Here is a 19580-nt window from a genome sequence, read left to right on the forward strand (position 1 = left end):
AAAACCAATTTGGTAATGCATAGGACAGCCTTATGGGTACACACATGTTATATGCTAGCCATTCTATAATAAAGCAGGTTCCCCCATACTGCAGTGCTCTTACTATATACAGCCCTACCAGGGGAAAGCACATTTCTACCTTCTTGTAGACTATAGCCCATCCTAATTTGCTATCCCCTCCCCTTCATAAGAAGCCTTTTCATGAGCCACCCTAGTACAAACGCTTATCTGTCGGTTATCTAAGCTCTGAGAGTAAACAAGGGGAGGGATCCTCATCACATTGTCTACGTTCCTTCCCACCTTTTCTTAAAGCTACAGCACAGCAGCCATTTGAAGCTGAGCATTCTGCATTGAGACTGGCTATAGGGAAAACATGGGCTCGAGATCACAGAGTTTCTCTTTTCACCAAGTGATGTAAAACTCTGCTCTGTCAGAAACAGGGGGCGGGGAAAGTCACAGAAAGCGAAGAATTTCCTCTGCTGGTTACAGAGTATTCTAATTCAGTCACACCCACACCACAAGATTCTGGAATCTTTGTAACACTTTGTGTGACTGTCATCAATCTTGCTGCAAGAAACTCTGTTTGGAGTTGTGTTGCATTCATCCTGAACTGTCTGAAACACAAATCCTCTGGATAGCTGGCTTCTTATTCCAGATTAGTGAATGCAGTCTGACGGCACTGAGGGCATGGCAGCTACTCACGTGTGCTTCTCCAGTTCCACTTGCTGATTATATAATCAGATTATTTTTTAAAGATTATCAATTTCCCCCCCATATTGGCAGAGTATGTCTCTCTCCTGGATAACTGGGATTGTGACCGGTCTGGCAGCTCTGTATTTCCTCCAGAAGAGGTTGTTTCCATACCTGTGGGTTGACTTGAAGTTTCTGCTGAAAGTGATGAAATATGGCATTCAGATCGAGATGTACAGGAGGACAGGCAACGTGGTCACAGTCCTGGATCGCTTTATTCAACAAGCTCAGAGGATCCCTGATAAAGCCTTCTTGATCTACCAGGGGCAGGTATACACTTACCGTGATGTGGACAGGAGGAGCAACAGGGTGGCAAGGGTCTTCATAAACTACTCCTCACTGAAAAAGGGAGACACAGTGGCTATGCTGATGAACAATGAGCCAGACTTTCTGAATGTGTGGTTTGGTTTGGCAAAAATTGGCTGCCTGGTTGGCTTTCTGAACTATAACATCAGATCCAGATCCCTATTGCACTGTTTTCACAGCTGCGGAGCCAAGATCTTTATTGTGGGAGCAGGTAATATACATAAACGTAGCTCTCTGTTAAACGTGGGTACGAATTGCAAAGCACATCATTCTCTTGCGACCCATTTTTTAAACTTTTATATAATAGCCTGGCTGACCTGTCCGTTGTATTTAATGGGTTAATCTCAGTTTGTTCAGTTTAATGTGCATTATACCTAATGTTTGATAACATAGTACTTTGCTGCTACTGTATGTCGATAAATATTGCAAATGTTTATTTTGGTGAAAATTTCATAACCATCAATACATGCTGTAAAGGCAGTTCTGGTACTGATTTTTCAACCATCCATCATTGTGAAGTTCAGTCTTGGATTTCTCATTGGCTTACTGGGTGCATGCAATTCCACTTTTTTTTTTTCTGGGGTTATTGTAAATGGAAATTATAACTTTTTCTCACAAAATAAAAACTGAACTGCGAAATGCACAGTTTGGCCTAAATGTTCAGATCCTTACAATTCACTGTTTAGTGAAAAAAACCTCCAATGTACACATAGTACAGCTATACTACAAGGATAAGTCTCCAATCTGGACTATTAAGTGTAACTAAAGTAATACTTAACCCCTTAAGCACCAAACTTCTGGAATAAAAGGGAATCAGGACATGTCACACATGTCATGTGTCCTTAAGGGGTTAAGGGTGGCTCTTACTGCATTTTTTTTTCTTGATATTGCATAACAAATTTACATTCAGAATTATTTTAGCCATAAAGGGACACCAGAACAGACCTGCACGATGCTGGAATAAAGGTGAGTTTTTATCCAAGGGGGCCCCGGACACCTGAATAGTGTTTTTGTTGTTTTTGTTTTTTTAACTTAAAGGACCACTCTAGGCACCCAGACCACTTCAGCTTAATGAAGTGGTATGGGTGCCAGGTCCAGCTAGGGTTAACTAATTTTTTTATAAACATAGCAGTTTCAGAGAAACTGCTATGTTTATCAATTAGTTAAGCCTTCCCCTTTTTCCTCTAGTGGCTGTCTCACTGACAGCCGCTAGAGGCGCTTGCGTGATTCTCACTGTGAAAATCAGTGAGAGCACGCAAGCGTCCATAGGAAAGCATTATGAATGCTTTCCTATGCGACCGGCTGAATGCGCGCGCAGCTCTTGCCGCGCGTGCGCATTCAGCCGACGGGGAGGAACGGAGGCGGAGAGGAGGAGGAGAGCTCCCCGCGCAGCGCTGGAAAAAGGTAAGTTTTAACCCTTTTCCCCTTTCCAGAGCCGGGCGGGAGGGGGTCCCTGAGGGTGGGGGCACCCTCAGGGCACTCTAGTGCCAGGAAAACGAGTATGCTTTCCTGGCACTAGAGTGGTCCTTTAACACGTTTGTATTCCTGACCCTATAGTGTTTTATTTTATTTTTTTAAAGTAACACTATAGGCAGGAACCCAGACCACTTAATTGAGGTTAAGTGGTCTAGGTGCCATGCCACTGTCATTTTAACCCTGCAATAGAAAACATTGCTGGGTTACAATGCACTGTCACAGATGTGACAGTTACTTCCCCTTACGACAGCGCTTGCGATTGGATGAATCGCGGGTTGTGGACCAGTAGGAGCCCACACTGGTGATTTTAAAACGGCATGGAAGAAGCAGAATTATACCAATTGATAAACCCGCCACAGTGGCAAAACACGTCTTGGGGGAAAAAGGAGCAACGTAGGACTCTGCTGATATTGTATTTATATTATTTTATATTTTAATACATTTTGCAATTGCTTGACTAAATCATCCTCTTGTGGACTCCCAACCAGTACCTGCTTCATTGTAAAAGAAGCGTTGTGTTCCTATTTCGAGGCGCACAGGCCTTGATACCTAGAGACAGGTTCCATAGGCTCTAGCTAGATAAGGTGAGCAGTAAATATTTGAATACGTTTTCACTGCATGGAATGTACTTCACTTAGGAGGTTTCTGCTTCTGTTTCCTGTGTTTTCTCCTGCGTATACCTGCCTAAGAATAAAGAAAAGGCCTAGTGTCACCTTAGAACACACCTGCTTAAGAGATTTGAGTTTGTCCTTATTCGCTCTGCTCCATGTGTGTGTATTTTATACACTTCTAATACACTCCACTGTTACTGCAATATATCAATTTATCTTTTGTTTAGCATTACTGTTATCCATATCCCATGTAAGGTTCCTTTTTTATATATATATCATTCCACTATATGCTCTGGTGGTATTTATTGTGTTAAGCCAAGGAGAGACTAACCCTTGTGTGGTAGCCGCTGACATATTTGTATACTATTTTTTTATAAGCGCCGCGGGAGGAAAGGTAAATACAATTTTATTTGACTCTTTATGGGTGGGGAGCAACCATCCAAACAGCGAGCATGACACTATAGTGTTGGAAATATATGATTAGGAAACATTTATTCCTGATGCTATCGTTCTCTAATCCCATATTAGATATCACCCCCCACCACAACTGCAATAACCATTGATAAAAAAAATAAATAAGTTCGTCATCTTTTTTTAAGAGTCTCACTTGGCTCTGCTGCTCTCTTTATCTCCCGTGACGTCATAATGGAGGTGTCACTTTGTGGCTTGTTGTCCAATACCTCTTTATAGCGGAAGTATTTCGGTTGTGATGTGCAGCAAGTGCCATGTGCACATTCAATGAAATATTTCCTATAGGTAAATATTGAACTCATTGCAGTATTTGATGGCCTCATGGATGTCATGTGACCAAGTTTCACTTGATTGTTGTAGCAGAAGCGCCTCTAGTGGCCTCCAGTATGACCGGCACTAGAAGTGTGTTTTGACATTCAAGGTAAACCTTTTCGGTTCAACAAAATGAAATGGCTGCGTTTAGCATTGAAGGGCTAAAAGTACAAAGCCACTTAACCCTTCAGTCCTTTAACCCCTTAAGGACCAAACTTCTGGAATAAAAGGGAATCATGACATGTCACACATGTCATGTGTCCTTAAGGGGTTAAAGAAAATCTATCAACACTTTTCTTTCTAATTTGCTGGCGCTAAACCAGGAAGTGGCTGTGCTATCACAGCCAATCCTGTCTCTCTGACTTTATTTAGAAAAATGACTGCCATGTTTATTCACTAAAGGGAGAATCCAAAGTGCATTTCAAATTAAATGCCAAAATATCAAAAATTTTTAATTCTCTATGAATTCCATTCAATTTTCATTTTAGTAAATGTCGGAGATAACAAATGAAACAGGACTTGACAAATTTGCTTGGAATCTAGGGAACAGTTAAAAAAAAGTTTCATTTTCAAAAATACAATCCTTAAAGGGACACTATAGTCACCAGACACACTACAGATCAATGTAGTGGTTCTGGTGTCTATAACCTGTTCCTCTAGGCTTTTCAATGTAAAAACTGCCTTTTCAGATAAATATGATCTGTTATGCAGGTGGGTTTTATGATGATATTTTAGAAGCTCTTGCCTGATATATTTACAAAGCCAAACACCATCACTTATAATTCGGGTTCTCTCAAATTTAATAAATGAAAGGCAGAGCCTGTAACTGTAGAGGGGTTACCCAGCCCATACGCACTCCGGGTTTCCCTTCCTCTGCGCCAGTGCCATCGTGTTTAGGCCACTTCTGGTTCCAGTCCCCTTCCACAACAGCAATGTGCCCGCCGTCTTCAGCTTTCACTTGGAGACTCCCTCGGGCTAACACATCCTGGCCCCTGACCTATGCGGGTCTTTCGGTTCGCCGTCCTTGCTTCCCTGGTCTTCCACATGGCCACAAATCATGAGTCTATGGGGCTTTCTACACATGCTTCATTTACATTCCATTCGGCCATTGCTTACCATAAGTCTGGTTTCCTTTGTCTGCTTGGGCAGCTTTCGGACACGTGTGGGCCGCTCAGTCATATCAGGTGCACATTGCTCGTTTTTCTGTTTCTCTGACAAGTTAAATTTTTTCAGCCCTATGCTGCTGGCAGGTATTCTGTTCTGTTACCATCATATTGATATGATCTTAAACATTCAACTAAATTAGGAATGCTGCATGATACTTCACAAACCCAGTAACCAATCATTTGGCAGTCTACTCACCCCCCCTGTTTAGTTACACCCAGCCTTCCATGGCCGCCTTTGCAATATGCGTTTCATGTGACCCTCAGAAGGCTTCATACGTCATATTTGGACCCCTCATTCGAGCATCTTGTTTGCATACCATTTTGTTTACTGGGGGAATGCGTAAATTGCAAATACCCCATTACTCAACTTTTATTACTCAAGACGTCGTATCAATTCTTACGTCCACTATTCCTGATACTGACATAACACGGCCGTCCCGCTGCTCACATATCACATTGGGCTCTCCCTGCCCAAGACTCCATTTCCTAAGTCACAAGAGCCTTTAGGTTTTCAATACATGCCCTTCATATGGCTCTCAGAGAGTTTACCACCATTACCTAATTTTGGCCTCTTCTTCCATGCTCTCCACTGTGAAGCCTATATTTAGCACCCAGGCTATACTTCTGAAATCCCTCATTATGTTTCTCCTTACTTCTAGTACTGCCGGTTGGACTAACACAATACATAAACCACATCATCTGAAACCATATTACCTATATTAAGGGGCAAATTTGTTGGGTCGGTCATGTGATTCATTATCCTTGGTCACAACCTTATAGTCGGCCCTCCTCAACTTTTGGGTATAAAAATAAATACAATAAAAAAAAAATGAAATAAAAAAAACAAACAAAAAAAAACAAAACTTTTTTTCACATTAATTCTCCCTACCACTGCTATGTACCGGTTCGCTCCCCAAAACATTGCGGTCCATACACTATTTCATGGTCCACACCACTCTGCGATACCTCTACTCGTGGCCTTCTGTAAGCCATTACTCTATTCGGTACATACAGCCATCCGCAGGCTATCCACCTAGCCTCAATTTCGTCCCTCATTTGGTCAATTACATACGACACAAGATTTATATTTAACACTGTCCGTCTTTCACTGCGATATATCCACTCATGGCCCTCACTAGGTCTTCACTCCTTATGTTGCATACGGCTCTCCATGTGCAATCCAAATGAACTACATTACAATTTTCGGCACCTCGTTTGGGCAATTACATATGACACAAGATTTACATTCAGCTCTCTCCACCTTCTGCTGCTACACCCCTACACGTGACCCCTTCACTCCATACGTTGCCTATGGCCCTCCGCGGGCAATACACCAAGACACATTTAAGCAATTTCATACGACTTTTCCAGCTTTGCAATTGTCTACTACAACATTTTCATACTATGCTTGACTATTCCTCTCTAATATCCACAAAAAGAGATTGCAAACTATAACCACCTATAAGAAAAATATAAATGCTTTTTATGAAACCAAAAAAGGTATGCATACATAAAGCAGAAAAACAAAGTAACAATGTAGGTGCCGAAACATTGGGGGTATTGGTGGCTTGTGTTTCTGTCATAGTAGGCTTGTGAAATTTTGGTAACTATTATTGTTTACTTATTTGCCTATTTATTGTTACTTTGTTTTTCTTCTTTATGTATAACTTTTTTGGTTCAATAAAAAGCATTTATATATTTCTTAGAGGTGGTATAGTGTGCAATCTCGTTTTGTGTATTTTATAGTTGTTTGGTCACTGGAGGGAGAGTATTTGCACCTAGTGGTACTATCATATTTATGTTGTCTCTCCATACGGTGTTGTTGTGACTAGTTCTCTCTACCTTGTTAAGCCCAGGCTTTTCTTTCCTACACAACCCTCTCTGCACACCTGAGAACCTAGAACCCCTTACTACACATTTCATCCACACTTCCTGTTACAGACTCTTATTTCATCTCACATACTTTGCTTCCTAGTATACCAGTTTTCCATCTTTCTCATACAAATGTCAGGTCCTTCTTTTGAAAGGGCACATAGGGGGAACCTTCCTTTCCTATCCATATATTTGGCCTAGGTTCATGCTCATACATATAGGTTCCCTTATTATTCAGGTTCTATTAGCCCTGGTTATCATCCTGTTGTTGACGTTTTAAGCCCTACCCACTACTCGGGTATGTTATACCCTATTCTCATATTGCCTTTAGCGTTCCCGCTTTGTCTTTTATTCCCTCTTTCTGATATTCCTATCTCAACCTCATTCCAACATACTCAAGATCAATCCAAAACGTTTATATTCCCCTACACTCCCTAGGGATAGATCAACTGGCTGTATAGGTGCGGACCATATTCTAGTATAAATATAATTCTGTCCCGCGAGGCCAACACCCATTCTGACATGGAGGTATTCGTCCATCTGCCCAACTCATAGCTAGAGCCTCACTTCAACCTCTAAAGGTTATTGGTTAGGGCCTCACCTGTCACAGACACTTTTTTAAATCTTTGACTTTTCACCGAGAGGCCAACATTCCCGCAGCCTTGTTTGGTGGCCTCAGTGCCCGCGGCCCAAATCCTAGCTAGATCCTCTCAAAGCCACTTGGCACTAGCAGGGCCTCACCTTCCCTTTGTTCATCTAATTTCTTAGCTATCCGGCACTTAGCTAGCAGCCAGTTGATGTAGGACTACACTAACATTGGCAAGTCAATCACATGTTTCATTATGTGTTCAACATACTATGTTTCACACCTTGGCAATAGGAGAAGATTACTGACATGAACTCCCACTATATCCTCCAGAAGTACTTCAGCCATGAAGTAAGATATAGCTAGCCATTCCCAATCACTGCTGATCATGGAAGTAAACCATACCATTCCCCACTACAGTCCAGTAAGCCATACTGTATAATCTTGCTAACTGAGACAACCCCAACCTGTTACCAGCATTGTTCCCTCTTATGGATTTGTTTCCATTCCTAGGTGTTCTACAGTCTGTAGTTAAAATCTAAGCCCCTCCACAGTCTCCTTTTTCTAGTATACTAGACTCAATATTGGACGCAATCCAGTCCCCACGCATGGGGTCCAGAGTATTACAGTTTCATGGAACTTTTCTTGGTTCTGTGAACTTGCTGTGCACTACCCCCCCCAGTCAAATGTGCTGTGACTTCTAGCACACGAGCTCACGCAGACCCATTTATGTGGCTAAACTTACACTCGAACGGGGAAGCCATGTTTCATTCCCCACAATCTCACGATGACCTTGTTGTCTGCGGCCTGTAAATAGTGGCCTGCAGTGGAGTAAAACCTACCCTAGCCTAGTCATAACCCCAGCCACTTTATTTGTATGCCCTATCATGAACATCGCGCACATTCAGGGTCTCCATGAAGGGGGTTATCGGATGAACGCAGCTCAGCTACACAGCAACCGGATTTAGCCTGGTCCCCCTGCTGCCAATTTTAGTTAATTAGGATTTGTCTGGACTGGCGGTGATGGCGGTTGTATATTTTAGCTTGTTTGCACCCACATACCGAACTATCCCTACATTACAGCCAATGCCTTCACTTGTTCACAATTTTACATATTGTCCCCTGCCCTCCCACAACTGTCAATCGTCTCATCAAATCCATAAATTCCAAGGCTTCGCTTTGGACTGGCTCTTCCGTGATTACTGATAGATAGCTGGCACATATGTCACTTTCTACTTCCGGCAGCCGTTCCTATACCAGAGTTCTGGTAGTTATTTATACATTCCCTTTAGCATACCAATCAGTGATCTGTATACGATCGACACCGCTCTAGCGTTTACTTCTTTTTGCCCCCTCTTCCTTAACTAGCTTGGAATAATAACTCTGCATGCATACAACTCAACAATCTTCAGTTCACTCCTTTACAATTTGTGCGGCTTCAACAGCCCCCAGTACGCATCATCAGTGACAGAGACAAATTATCTGCATACACCAGATGCCTCTACCAGAGACATATTTGAGGCAGATATTACAAGTTTATATCAACACGTATCTTGCATTAACCTTTTACATTTTTTGCCCCCCTTTACAGGCCTAACCAAGCGTTGGTTTCGGCACACAACAACAAACTTACACCACTAATAACATACCTTGGCTTATTGTCCCTGACTGCAATTATGACATTAGCTCAATTTTCTTAATTAATTTGTAGGGAAAATGCCAAAGAAGACACTTTCCCAAGTATGTTTCCCACTACTTACCCAGGACATACTTGAAAAACCCAGGACATACTTGAAAACGAGAGAAATCTCAATGTATCTTTCCTGGTAAAATATTTTATAAATAAAATAAAATATTTTATAAATAAAATAAAATACTTTATTTCCACAAAACATGTTGCTATCAAGAGGTAAGGGAGTGATGCAAAACCACACCTGTGGAATTATGAAGAATTTGGATAAATTGCACTTTAAATAGGTAAAATTTTAAATGTATGGTTTGTCCCTTTAATAATCATAGCATTTAAAACTGGTAGGCACATTTAAAATGTTTGGATTTAAAGGAAGACTCTGGGCACCATAACAAGTTAATCTCCTTAAAGGTTCATAACCGGAAGGAGAGGGGCAGAGCTAATAAGTGCTGTTTTCCCAAAAGGACCTCTAAGAACCACAACAACTTCATTGAGATTAAGTTATGGTGCCTGGAGTGTTCCTTTAATGACCTGTTCATCAAATTGCTGTTATTCCAATACCATAGTATAATAAATTATTCAGATCTGTAAAATGAGGAAAATAAATAAAAGCCAATATAAACCTGTATCCGGTTTGGTTAGCAGAGGGATTTACAGGATAATCCACTAAAGTAAGTATTCAAAGTGTATTTCGAATCTAAAGTAAAAATAGCCAGAGTGTTAAAAATGTCAGCTATCTTTTCAGTTGATCTACTCTGGCCATAAAGGCTTGCTTTTACACTGTTGAGAAGTGTAATATGCCTTATTGGGCATTCTAGAGAAGGTCCCATTCCTTAATTTTCAGTAAAACAAGGTTTTTCTCACCTCGAATCCAGCACCAGGCGAAGTTCGCATTCAGCATGCAGAACGTCCATAGGAAAGCATTGAGAAATGTTTTCCTATGGGCGTTTTTAATGCGCGCATGGCTCTGGCCGTGTATGCGCATTCCGCTCCACTTGGGAGCTGACGTCTGAGGGGGAGGAGAGGTCACCAGCACCGAGGGAGCCCGGCACTGGATTAAGGTTAGTAGCTGAAGGCCCCTTAAGCACAGTGGGGAGGGAGGGGGGGGGGGGGACCTCAGGGTTATATAGTGTCAGGAAAGAGTTTGTTTTATAGTGATCCTTTAATAAATAGCCCTGTTTTTGTTTCAGTTACGTGTTACAAAAGACATCAAAGCCATTTGTTTAAATTAAAAATAAATAAAATAGTTAAATTGTATAAATGAGAAAAAAAAAAGAGAACTACCAGGAGAGAGTGAGAAATTACTGGCAAATATCAACCAATAGGCTAGGTATTTCTAAAAAATGTAAGTTTTACGCCAATCTGGCTCATCAGGGGTTCTGACAAGCACACTTTATAGCCACTTTATCACGAGTGAGCTCATGCTCGGCTTATAATGGCGTTTAAAGAAATTCACTAACACCTGTCACCATATATTGGTGAAAAAAATGGCTGTTATTACAATCTCCAGCTTTCCTTCATTATATTGATTCTAGGGGTGAGAGGCATTCCTTATACATCTATTTAGTAGTAACAGGCATTTTGGGTTAAGGGGTGCCCAGAATTAGTATTTACTTTACTTTACCTCTCCCTGCTATCACCCCTATTGATACAGGCATGTATTGGCTACATTGTTTGGCAGCGACTATTAGCTAATACAAAGGGTGATAAAACATCAATCCAATTGTCCCCCAAAACAAGGACAGAAGGTGCCTGTAGCAAGTGTGTTAAAAAATGATAAGCTTAGAGTCATGTCTACAAATGCTCGCAGTTTAGGGAATAAGATCCATGAACTTGTGGCAATAATGGCAACTGATAGTGTAGATTTAGTCGCTGTTACTGAGACATGGTATAATGAGAAAAATGACTGGGACATAGTGTCAGGATCGGGACAGGGATCCAACACGCAGAGTACAAACAGGTACAGGATACGTATACCGGACCTTAGAATGGCCGGACTAACGTACGGAGAATATAGAGAATAGTCAAAGACAAGCCGAGGTCGAGGGAACGAGAAGACAGGTAAGCGAGGAACAAGCCGGGTCAAGGGTAACAGAGATAAACAGAGTAAGTCAAACAAGCCGGGTCAGAACAAAGGGATAACAGAAATACAAGAGCACTGTGTGCCTAGGCAGACTAGAACCACGACAGGGCAATGAGCAAATGGGAGAAGCAAGTTTAAATACCCTGGCTCGGAAGGGTAGACACGCCTCCGACGAGTCCTGATTAGTCTCTGAAGGATTGAGTGACAGGTCGTTCCGGGTTGGCGTCATGACGTCGGTTTCCGGACGTCATGCTAGAAAAGGAAGTGAGTCCCTCGCGGCCGGCGTTTACGTGACCGGATGGACCGCGAGGAACAGAGGAAACAGCCCGTCCGGACGGATGGACGTCCAAGTCTCTACCTCTCTCGGAGGTAGAGACTTCAGGTACCCTGACAGTACCCCCCCTCTCAGATACGCCCACCGGGCGGAAGGAACCGGGACGAGATGGGAAGCGGGAGTGAAACGCCCTGCGGAGACGAGGAGCATGAACCTCCTCCTGAGGTACCCAACTCCTCTCCTCAGGACCATATCCCTTCCAATCGACCAGATATTGTACTCTCCCCCGGGAGATTCGAGAATCGATAATAGAGTTAACCTCATACTCCTCCTGACCCTCCACCTGAACAGAGCGAGGAGAGGATGATGTGGAGGAAAATCTGTTACAGACTAGTGGTTTCAACAATGAAACATGAAATGAGTTAGGGATGCGTAAGGCAGTTGGAAGAGCTAGACGATACGCAACTGTGTTAATGCAAGTTAGCACCCTGTAAGGTCCAATATAACGAGGAGCGAACTTCATGGAAGGCACTTTTAAACGGATGTTTCTTGTACTCAACCATACTCTTATCACCTGGAACAAACACCGGAGCCGCCCTTCTACGTTTATCAGCGTGTTTCTTAACCAGCATAGAATTGTGCAGAAGAATCTGTCGAGTCTGATCCCACAACTTCCTCAAATTGGCAACATGAACATCAACCGACGGCACCCCCTGGGAAGAAGAAGCCGAAGGGAGAATAGATGGATGAAAGCCATAATTCATGAAGAAGGGGCTTGAACGAGTAGAATCACAAATGAGATTGTTGTGTGCAAACTCCGCCCAAGGAATCAAACCAACCCAATCGTCCTGGTGTTCGGAAACAAAACAACGTAAATATTGTTCAATCTTTTGGTTGGTGCGTTCAGCAGCTCCGTTAGACTGAGGATGATAGGCAGAAGAGAAATTCAATTTGATACCCAGTTGAGAGCAGAAGGACCTCCAAAAACGGGAAACAAATTGGGAACCTCTGTCAGATACAATTTGGGAGGGTATCCCATGTAATCGAAAAATCTCCCTTGCGAATATCTCCGCCAATTCGGGAGAAGACGGGAGTTTAGGCAGAGGAACGAAGTGAGCCATCTTGGTGAATCTGTCAACCACGGTGAGGATAACAGTCTGTTTTTTAGAGATAGGTAAATCGACAATAAAGTCCATAGCCAAACAGGACCATGGCTTCTCTGGAACCTCTAAGGGGTGCAGAAATCCACAGGGAAGGGTATGAGGTTGCTTGGTCTTAGTACAAACCTCACATGCACCGATGAAATATTTAATATCCTTCCGTAAATCAGGCCACCAGAAGTCCTTAGAGATCAAAGCACATGTCTTGCGAATACCAGGATGTCCAGCCACCTTGCTGTTGTGGAAACATTGCAACAGTTCCAGTTGTAGAACAGGAGGAACGAAACGTCGACCTTCAGGAGTCTTTTTAGGAGCTAGATGTTGCAGTTTAATGATCTCGGCAAGTAACGGAGAGTGAATCCTGAGATTCGTGTTGGCGATAATATTGCATTTCGGAACTATAGAGGAAAGAACCGGTTCAGATATAGTAGAAGGTTCATATTGGCGAGACAAAGCATCGGCTTTGGAGTTCTTAGAACCAGGTCTATAAGTAAGCACATAATTGAAGTGGGTCAGGAATAAGGACCAACGAGCTTGTCTGGCGGACAGTCGCTTAGCTTCCCCAATATAAGACAAGTTCTTGTGATCCGTTAAAATAGTAACAGGATGTAAGGTCCCCTCCAATAAATGTCTCCACTCCTTTAAGGCCATAATGACCGCTAAGAGTTCCCTGTCGCCAATGTCATATCTACTTTCAGGACCAGACAGTTTCTTAGAAAAAAAACCACAAGGGTGTAGTGGTTTATCCACCCCTAACCTTTGCGACAGAACAGCCCCTACGCCTGTCTCAGAGGCATCGACCTCGAGTAGGAATGGCAGAGTCGTATCAGGATGGACTAGAATTGGAGCAGAAGCAAAAAGATCCTTGAGAGTCTTGAAAGCAGCGAGAGCTTCATTAGACCAAGTCTTAGTGTCAACCCCCTGTCTGGTCATATTGGTAATAGGTGCAATAATAGAAGAGTATCCCTTAATGAAGCGCCTATAATAATTGGAGAAACCAATAAACCTCTGAATAGCCTTGAGTCCCTTAGGCAAAGGCCACTCTAAAATGGACTGGAGTTTGTCAGGGTCCATCTTAAAGCCTTCCCCAGAAATCACGTATCCAAGAAAGTCTATCTGAGACTGGTCAAAGCTACATTTCTCCAATTTACAGTATAAGCCATGTTGCAGGAGTTTGTGTAATACCTTTCTGACCTGTCTGTGGTGGGTCTCAACCTCTCTAGAGTGTATCAGTATGTCATCCAGGTATACAATAACACAATCATGTTGAAATTCCCTAAGAACCTCATTAATCAAATCCTGAAATACTGCAGGTGCGTTACAAAGACCAAAAGGCATGACCGTGTATTCATAATGCCCATAACGGGTATTGAACGCTGTCATCCACTCGTGTCCTTGCTGGATTCTCACCAAGTTATATGCCCCTCTGAGGTCCAACTTGGTGAAAATTTTAGAGCCTTTCAGACGATCAAACAGCTCGGTAATCAAGGGAATCGGATAGGCATTTCTGATGGTTATCTTATTCAAACCTCGGTAATCAATGCAAGGTCTTAGTGAACCATCCTTCTTTTTAACAAAAAAAAAACCAGCCCCAGCAGGAGAAGAAGATCTCCTAATGAATCCCTTGTCTAGATTCTCCCGAATATACTCCTCTAGAACTGAATTCTCCTTAGTGGATAGGGGGTATACATTGCCCCTCGGAGGCATGGTACCAGGTAGTAAGTTAATTTTACAATCAAAGGTCCTGTGTGGAGGTAGAGTATCAGCATTCTTTTTGTCGAATACTGCTTTTAAGTCTAGGTACAGGGGCGGTATCTGTATCTCTGTAGACTGGGTAGAACTACCTGGTGTGTTAATTACACCCAATGGGGAAACCCTCCGTAAACAATTCTCCTGGCAACCCTGGCCCCATGAGAGTATCTCCCCTAACTCCCAATCAATAATAGGGTTATGTCTTTTTAACCATGGGTAACCCAGGACTATGGGAACAGAAGGGGATGAAATAAGCATAAGCGATAAGTTTTCCTCGTGTAAGATACCAACAGTTAAGCTAACTGGGATGGTCTCACGAGAGATAACAGGCTCAAGTAAAGGTCTACCATCTATGGCCTCAACGGCCAAGGGTGTATCCCTTAACTGGGATGGGATAGTGTGTTTAGTAGCAAAGGCTTGATCGATAAAATTCTCAGCAGCACCGGAATCTATCAAAGCCATGGTCCTTAGTACTCCCCTTTCCCAAGTTAAAGAAACTGGTAGCAAAAGCCTGTGATCTTTATAATTATGCGTAGAGGACAAAATAGAAACACCCAAGGCCTGTCCTCTAGAGAAACTTAGGTGCGAGCGTTTCCCGAACGATTAGGACAATTCAGGCGTAGGTGACCTCTGACTCCACAATACATGCATAATCCCTCCCTTCTCCTGTATTGCCTCTCCTCCTCTGAGAGGCGAGTATTGCCTATCTGCATAGGTTCAGGACATAGTGAGGTAGTGGAATCAGGACTTTTAAATGCGGGAGCTAATTTAAATGAAGGTCTAAGGTTCCTCTCTCGAGTGTTCTGTCTCTCTCTTAAACGCTCATCAATACGAGAAATGAATGAAATTAAATCCTCCAAATTTTCAGGAAGCTCTCTAGTAGCAACCTCGTCGAGGATTACATCTGATAGCCCATTCAAAAATACATCTATATATGCCTGCTCGTTCCACTTAACTTCTGCCGCCAAAGACCTGAACTCTAGTGCATAATCCACAAGAGTTCGGTTCTCTTGTCTCAGGCGCAACAGTAATCTAGCTGCATTGACCTTTCTACCAGGAGGGTCAAAAGTTCTTCTAAAGGCAGCTACAAAGGCATTATAATTATATACCAAAGGGTTATCATTCTCCCATAATGGGTTGGCCCATCTCAGAGCTTTCTCAATGAGTAAGGTGATAATAAATCCAACCTTCGCCCTATCTGTAGGATAGGAGCGAGGTTGTAATTCAAAGTGGATACTGATCTGGTTAAGGAAACCACGACACTCGTCAGGTGAGCCACCATAACGTACTGGTGGTGTAATACGGGAAGAGGCACCTACAGTGGCTACCTCTAGGCCTGAGCTCACAGGAGAAATAGAAGTAGTACGCGTCTCCTCTGGCGGGTTATTAGCACGAGACAATAACGCCTGTAGTGCTAGCGCCATCTGATCCATTCTGTGCTCCATGGCTTCGAACCTAGGATCAGAAGGACCAAGCTGACTGTTTGTACTTGCAGGATCCATTGGCCCTGTCGTAATGTCAGGATCGGGACAGGGATCCAACACGCAGAGTACAAACAGGTACAGGATACGTATACCGGACCTTAGAATGGCCGGACTAACGTACGGAGAATATAGAGAATAGTCAAAGACAAGCCGAGGTCGAGGGAACGAGAAGACAGGTAAGCGAGGAACAAGCCGGGTCAAGGGTAACAGAGATAAACAGAGTAAGTCAAACAAGCCGGGTCAGAACCAAAGGGATAACAGAAATACAAGAGCACTGTGTGACTAGGCAGACTAGAACCACGACAGGGCAATGAGCAAATGGGAGAAGCAAGTTTAAATACCCTGGCTCGGAAGGGTAGACACGCCTCCGACGAGTCCTGATTAGTCTCTGAAGGATTGAGTGACAGGTTGTTCCGGGTTGGCGTCATGACGTCGGTTTCCGGACGTCATGCTAGAAAAGGAAGTGAGTCCCTCGCGGCCGGCGTTTACGTGACCGGATGGACCGCGAGGAACAGAGGAAACAGCCCGTCCGGACGGATGGACGTCCAAGTCTCTACCTCTCTCGGAGGTAGAGACTTCAGGTACCCTGACACATAGCAATACCAGGGTACTCTTTATATAGAAAAGACAGGGAAGGCAAGAAAGGAGGAGGGGTGGCCCTGTATGTAAAGGATAGCATAAAATCTAGCCTAATAAAGGTTAGTGAGGCGAACATAGAGTCCGTTTGGGTTACGTTAGAATTTGGTAATCACACAGTAACTCGTGTAGGTGTGATTTATAGGCCCCCAGGGCAAATTGAAGAGTTAGATAATCTACTAGAAGGGGGAAGTTATCATCATGGGTGACTTTAATCTTCCTGATGTGAATTGGAAAACAAAAATAGCTACTTGTGCCAGGAGCACACATATTCTAAACTCCCTACTGGGATTGTCTCTAAAACAAGTCGTTGAGGAGCCAACCCGTAAAGAGGCCATACTAGATTTAGTGTTAACAAATGGAGATTTGGTATCAGATATTACTGTAGGTGAAAGTTTAGGATCCAGTGATCATCAGTCAGTGTGGTTTAATATAAGAACAGTGACTGAGTCACACCACACAAAAACAAAAGTTTTAGACTTTAGAAAAACAGACTTTTCTAAAATTAGAATATGTGTAAAGGAGTCATTATCAGACTGGAGCAATTTAAATGGAGTCCAAAAGAAATTGGATTATTTAAAAGTTGCACTACTGAAGGCAACAGAAAATTGCATTAGGCTTGTCAGTAAAAGCGAAAAATTCAAGAAACCACTGTGGTACTCCGCAGATGTGGCCAAAATAGTAAAAAACAAAAAGTTAGCATTTAGTAATTATAAAAAAAAACAGAGTGAGGAAGACAGAATTACCTATAAGATTAGGCAGAAAGAGGCTAAGCAAGTTATAAGAACTTCCAAATCACACACAGAAGAGAAAATAGCAGTCGGTAAAAAAGGGGGACAAAACTTTTTTTAGATACATACATGAGAAAAGAAAAGTAAAACAAGGATTAGTTAGATTAAAAACAAAAGAAGGAAGGTATGTAGATGAGGATAAAGGTCTAGCTGACTGCCTCAATGAATATATTTACAGATGAAAATGAAGGAAAGGGACCTCAGTTAAGAAAAAGGATAAATGAGTCATTTATTACACGTGAGTTTACAGAGGAAGAGGTTCTATTTCAACTGTCAAAAGTAAAGACAAATAAGTCAGTGGGACCTGATGGAATACACCCAAAGCTATTAAAAGAGCTTAGTGGTGTACTAGCAAAACCATTAACAGATTTATTTAACCAATCATTGATAACAGGAGTAGTCCCAGAAGATTGGAAGTTAGCAAATGTTGCGCCCATTCACAAGAAAGGTAATAGGGAGGAGTCGGGCAACTATAGGCCAGTAAGCCTTACTTCAGTAGTGGGGAAAGTGATGGAAACCATGTTAAAGGATAGGATTGTTGAACATCTAAAAACACATGGATTTCAAGATCAGAGACAACATGGGTTTACTTCAGGGAGATCATGCCAAACTAATCTTATAGATTTTTTTGATTGGGTAACTAAAATTATAGATCAGGGTGGTGCAGTAGACATTGCTTACCTAGATTTCAGTAAGGCTTTTGACACTGTTGCACATAGAAGGCTTATCAATAAACTAAGGATCGACCGGTTATCGGTTTTACCGATATAATCGGCCGATATTCGGTATTTTCGGCAATATCGGTATCGGCCAATAGGGATACCGATATTGCCGATAATACCTCCCAGGACCGCCAGGCTCATTACAAGCCCGGCGGTCCTGGGGGGGCGGGCAGCAAGCGTTTACTCACCTCCCAGCAGCTCCTCCAGCTCCCCAGTGTAAATCTCGCGAGACCCGCGGCCAGCTCTGACTGCCACGGGTCTCGCGAGATTTACACTGGGGAGCTGGAGGAGCTGCTGGGAGGTGAGTAAACGCTTGCTGCCCATCCCACCACATCCCCCCCCCCCCTCCCCTCCCCTCCCCAGCTAAGCCAATGCCACCGGACCCCCAGGAATTAACATATCCCCCCTCCCTGGCAAGGCAACAAGCAGGGAGGGGGGACAACAATAAGTAAATAATAATAATAAAATATATATAAAAAAAAATATTTAATATAAAAAAAAAAAAAATATTTAATAAAAAATGCCCCCTCACACATACACTATTATACACAAACACACTGTGTATATAATTCAGTGTGTTTGTATAGTGTGTGTATATAATGCACACTACACAAACACTGTATTATATACACACACACTGCATTATATATACTGTGACGAAACTAACCTCGCCACTGGGCCCTGGAGAAGCCTGTTTGCTAGCCTCCTACCTACTGACTATGGCCCCTGGGTTATTTGGGGCATATTGTACTTTATATTGCTGCTACTGGCCCTTTAAAATCAGTGATGGACAGATTGGGACTTTTGGGACTACTGTCCCTTTAAGACTGTGGAGCATATTTCAGTATATTGCCTTTCATATTATATATGTTATACTGTGTTCAGTTTTACCTGGGATATGTATGCAGCATTCAACTGATTGTTCGGTAGAATCCCTCCATTCATTATATTGAGGGAAACTACCGAACAACCAGACCACCCAGGACTAAGTGTGCCTCCAATTACCGTTTGCAACAATGTTGCAAACGGGTAATTGGCAATCAGTGTAATGTATTCTTTGTCCTCTGGGTGGCCGCCATTCGGGAAACAAACACGTGGCGGCGGCCATCTTAAACTACCGAACAGCGGTGTTTTGCCGTCGAGTGTCTGGAACTAAAATCGGACACTTGACTAGGCAAACACCGCTGAGACCTCCATACTTCCAGAAATTCGTATAGAAACTACCGAATGACCCGCCGTTCGGTAGAAAGAACCCCACAAACAAGGGAATTCATTCAAACCCTCTCCAGGCTCTATAACACAGGCAATTCGTCTGTTTTCATTCCCTTGTTTGTGACCGACCGCAGGGCCAAAATGCATGGAACTGTTTTCGGATACTTTACCCATGCGGTCGGTCAAATCTTTGGAACCCCATATCTCCCGAACCGTTTATCCGAAT

At 42.8% G+C, this 19580-nt stretch overlaps 1 protein-coding gene across 1 annotated transcript in view; it reads left to right on the plus strand.

Moving 5' to 3' along the window:
* The first annotated feature begins 257 nt into the window (after positions 1 to 257).
* The window catches only part of SLC27A6 (solute carrier family 27 member 6), a 67859-nt gene continuing 48536 nt past the window's right edge, over positions 258 to 19580 (plus strand). Inside the window, exon 1 of the mRNA XM_063454159.1 lies at positions 258 to 1267. Within this exon, the coding sequence (XP_063310229.1) occupies positions 787 to 1267 (481 nt within the window). The 5' untranslated portion in view covers positions 258 to 786. The remainder of the gene's footprint in view (positions 1268 to 19580) is intronic.

This window comes from Pelobates fuscus, chromosome 5 (assembly GCF_036172605.1).
Source record: "Pelobates fuscus isolate aPelFus1 chromosome 5, aPelFus1.pri, whole genome shotgun sequence".
NCBI classification, from domain to species: domain Eukaryota; kingdom Metazoa; phylum Chordata; class Amphibia; order Anura; family Pelobatidae; genus Pelobates; species Pelobates fuscus.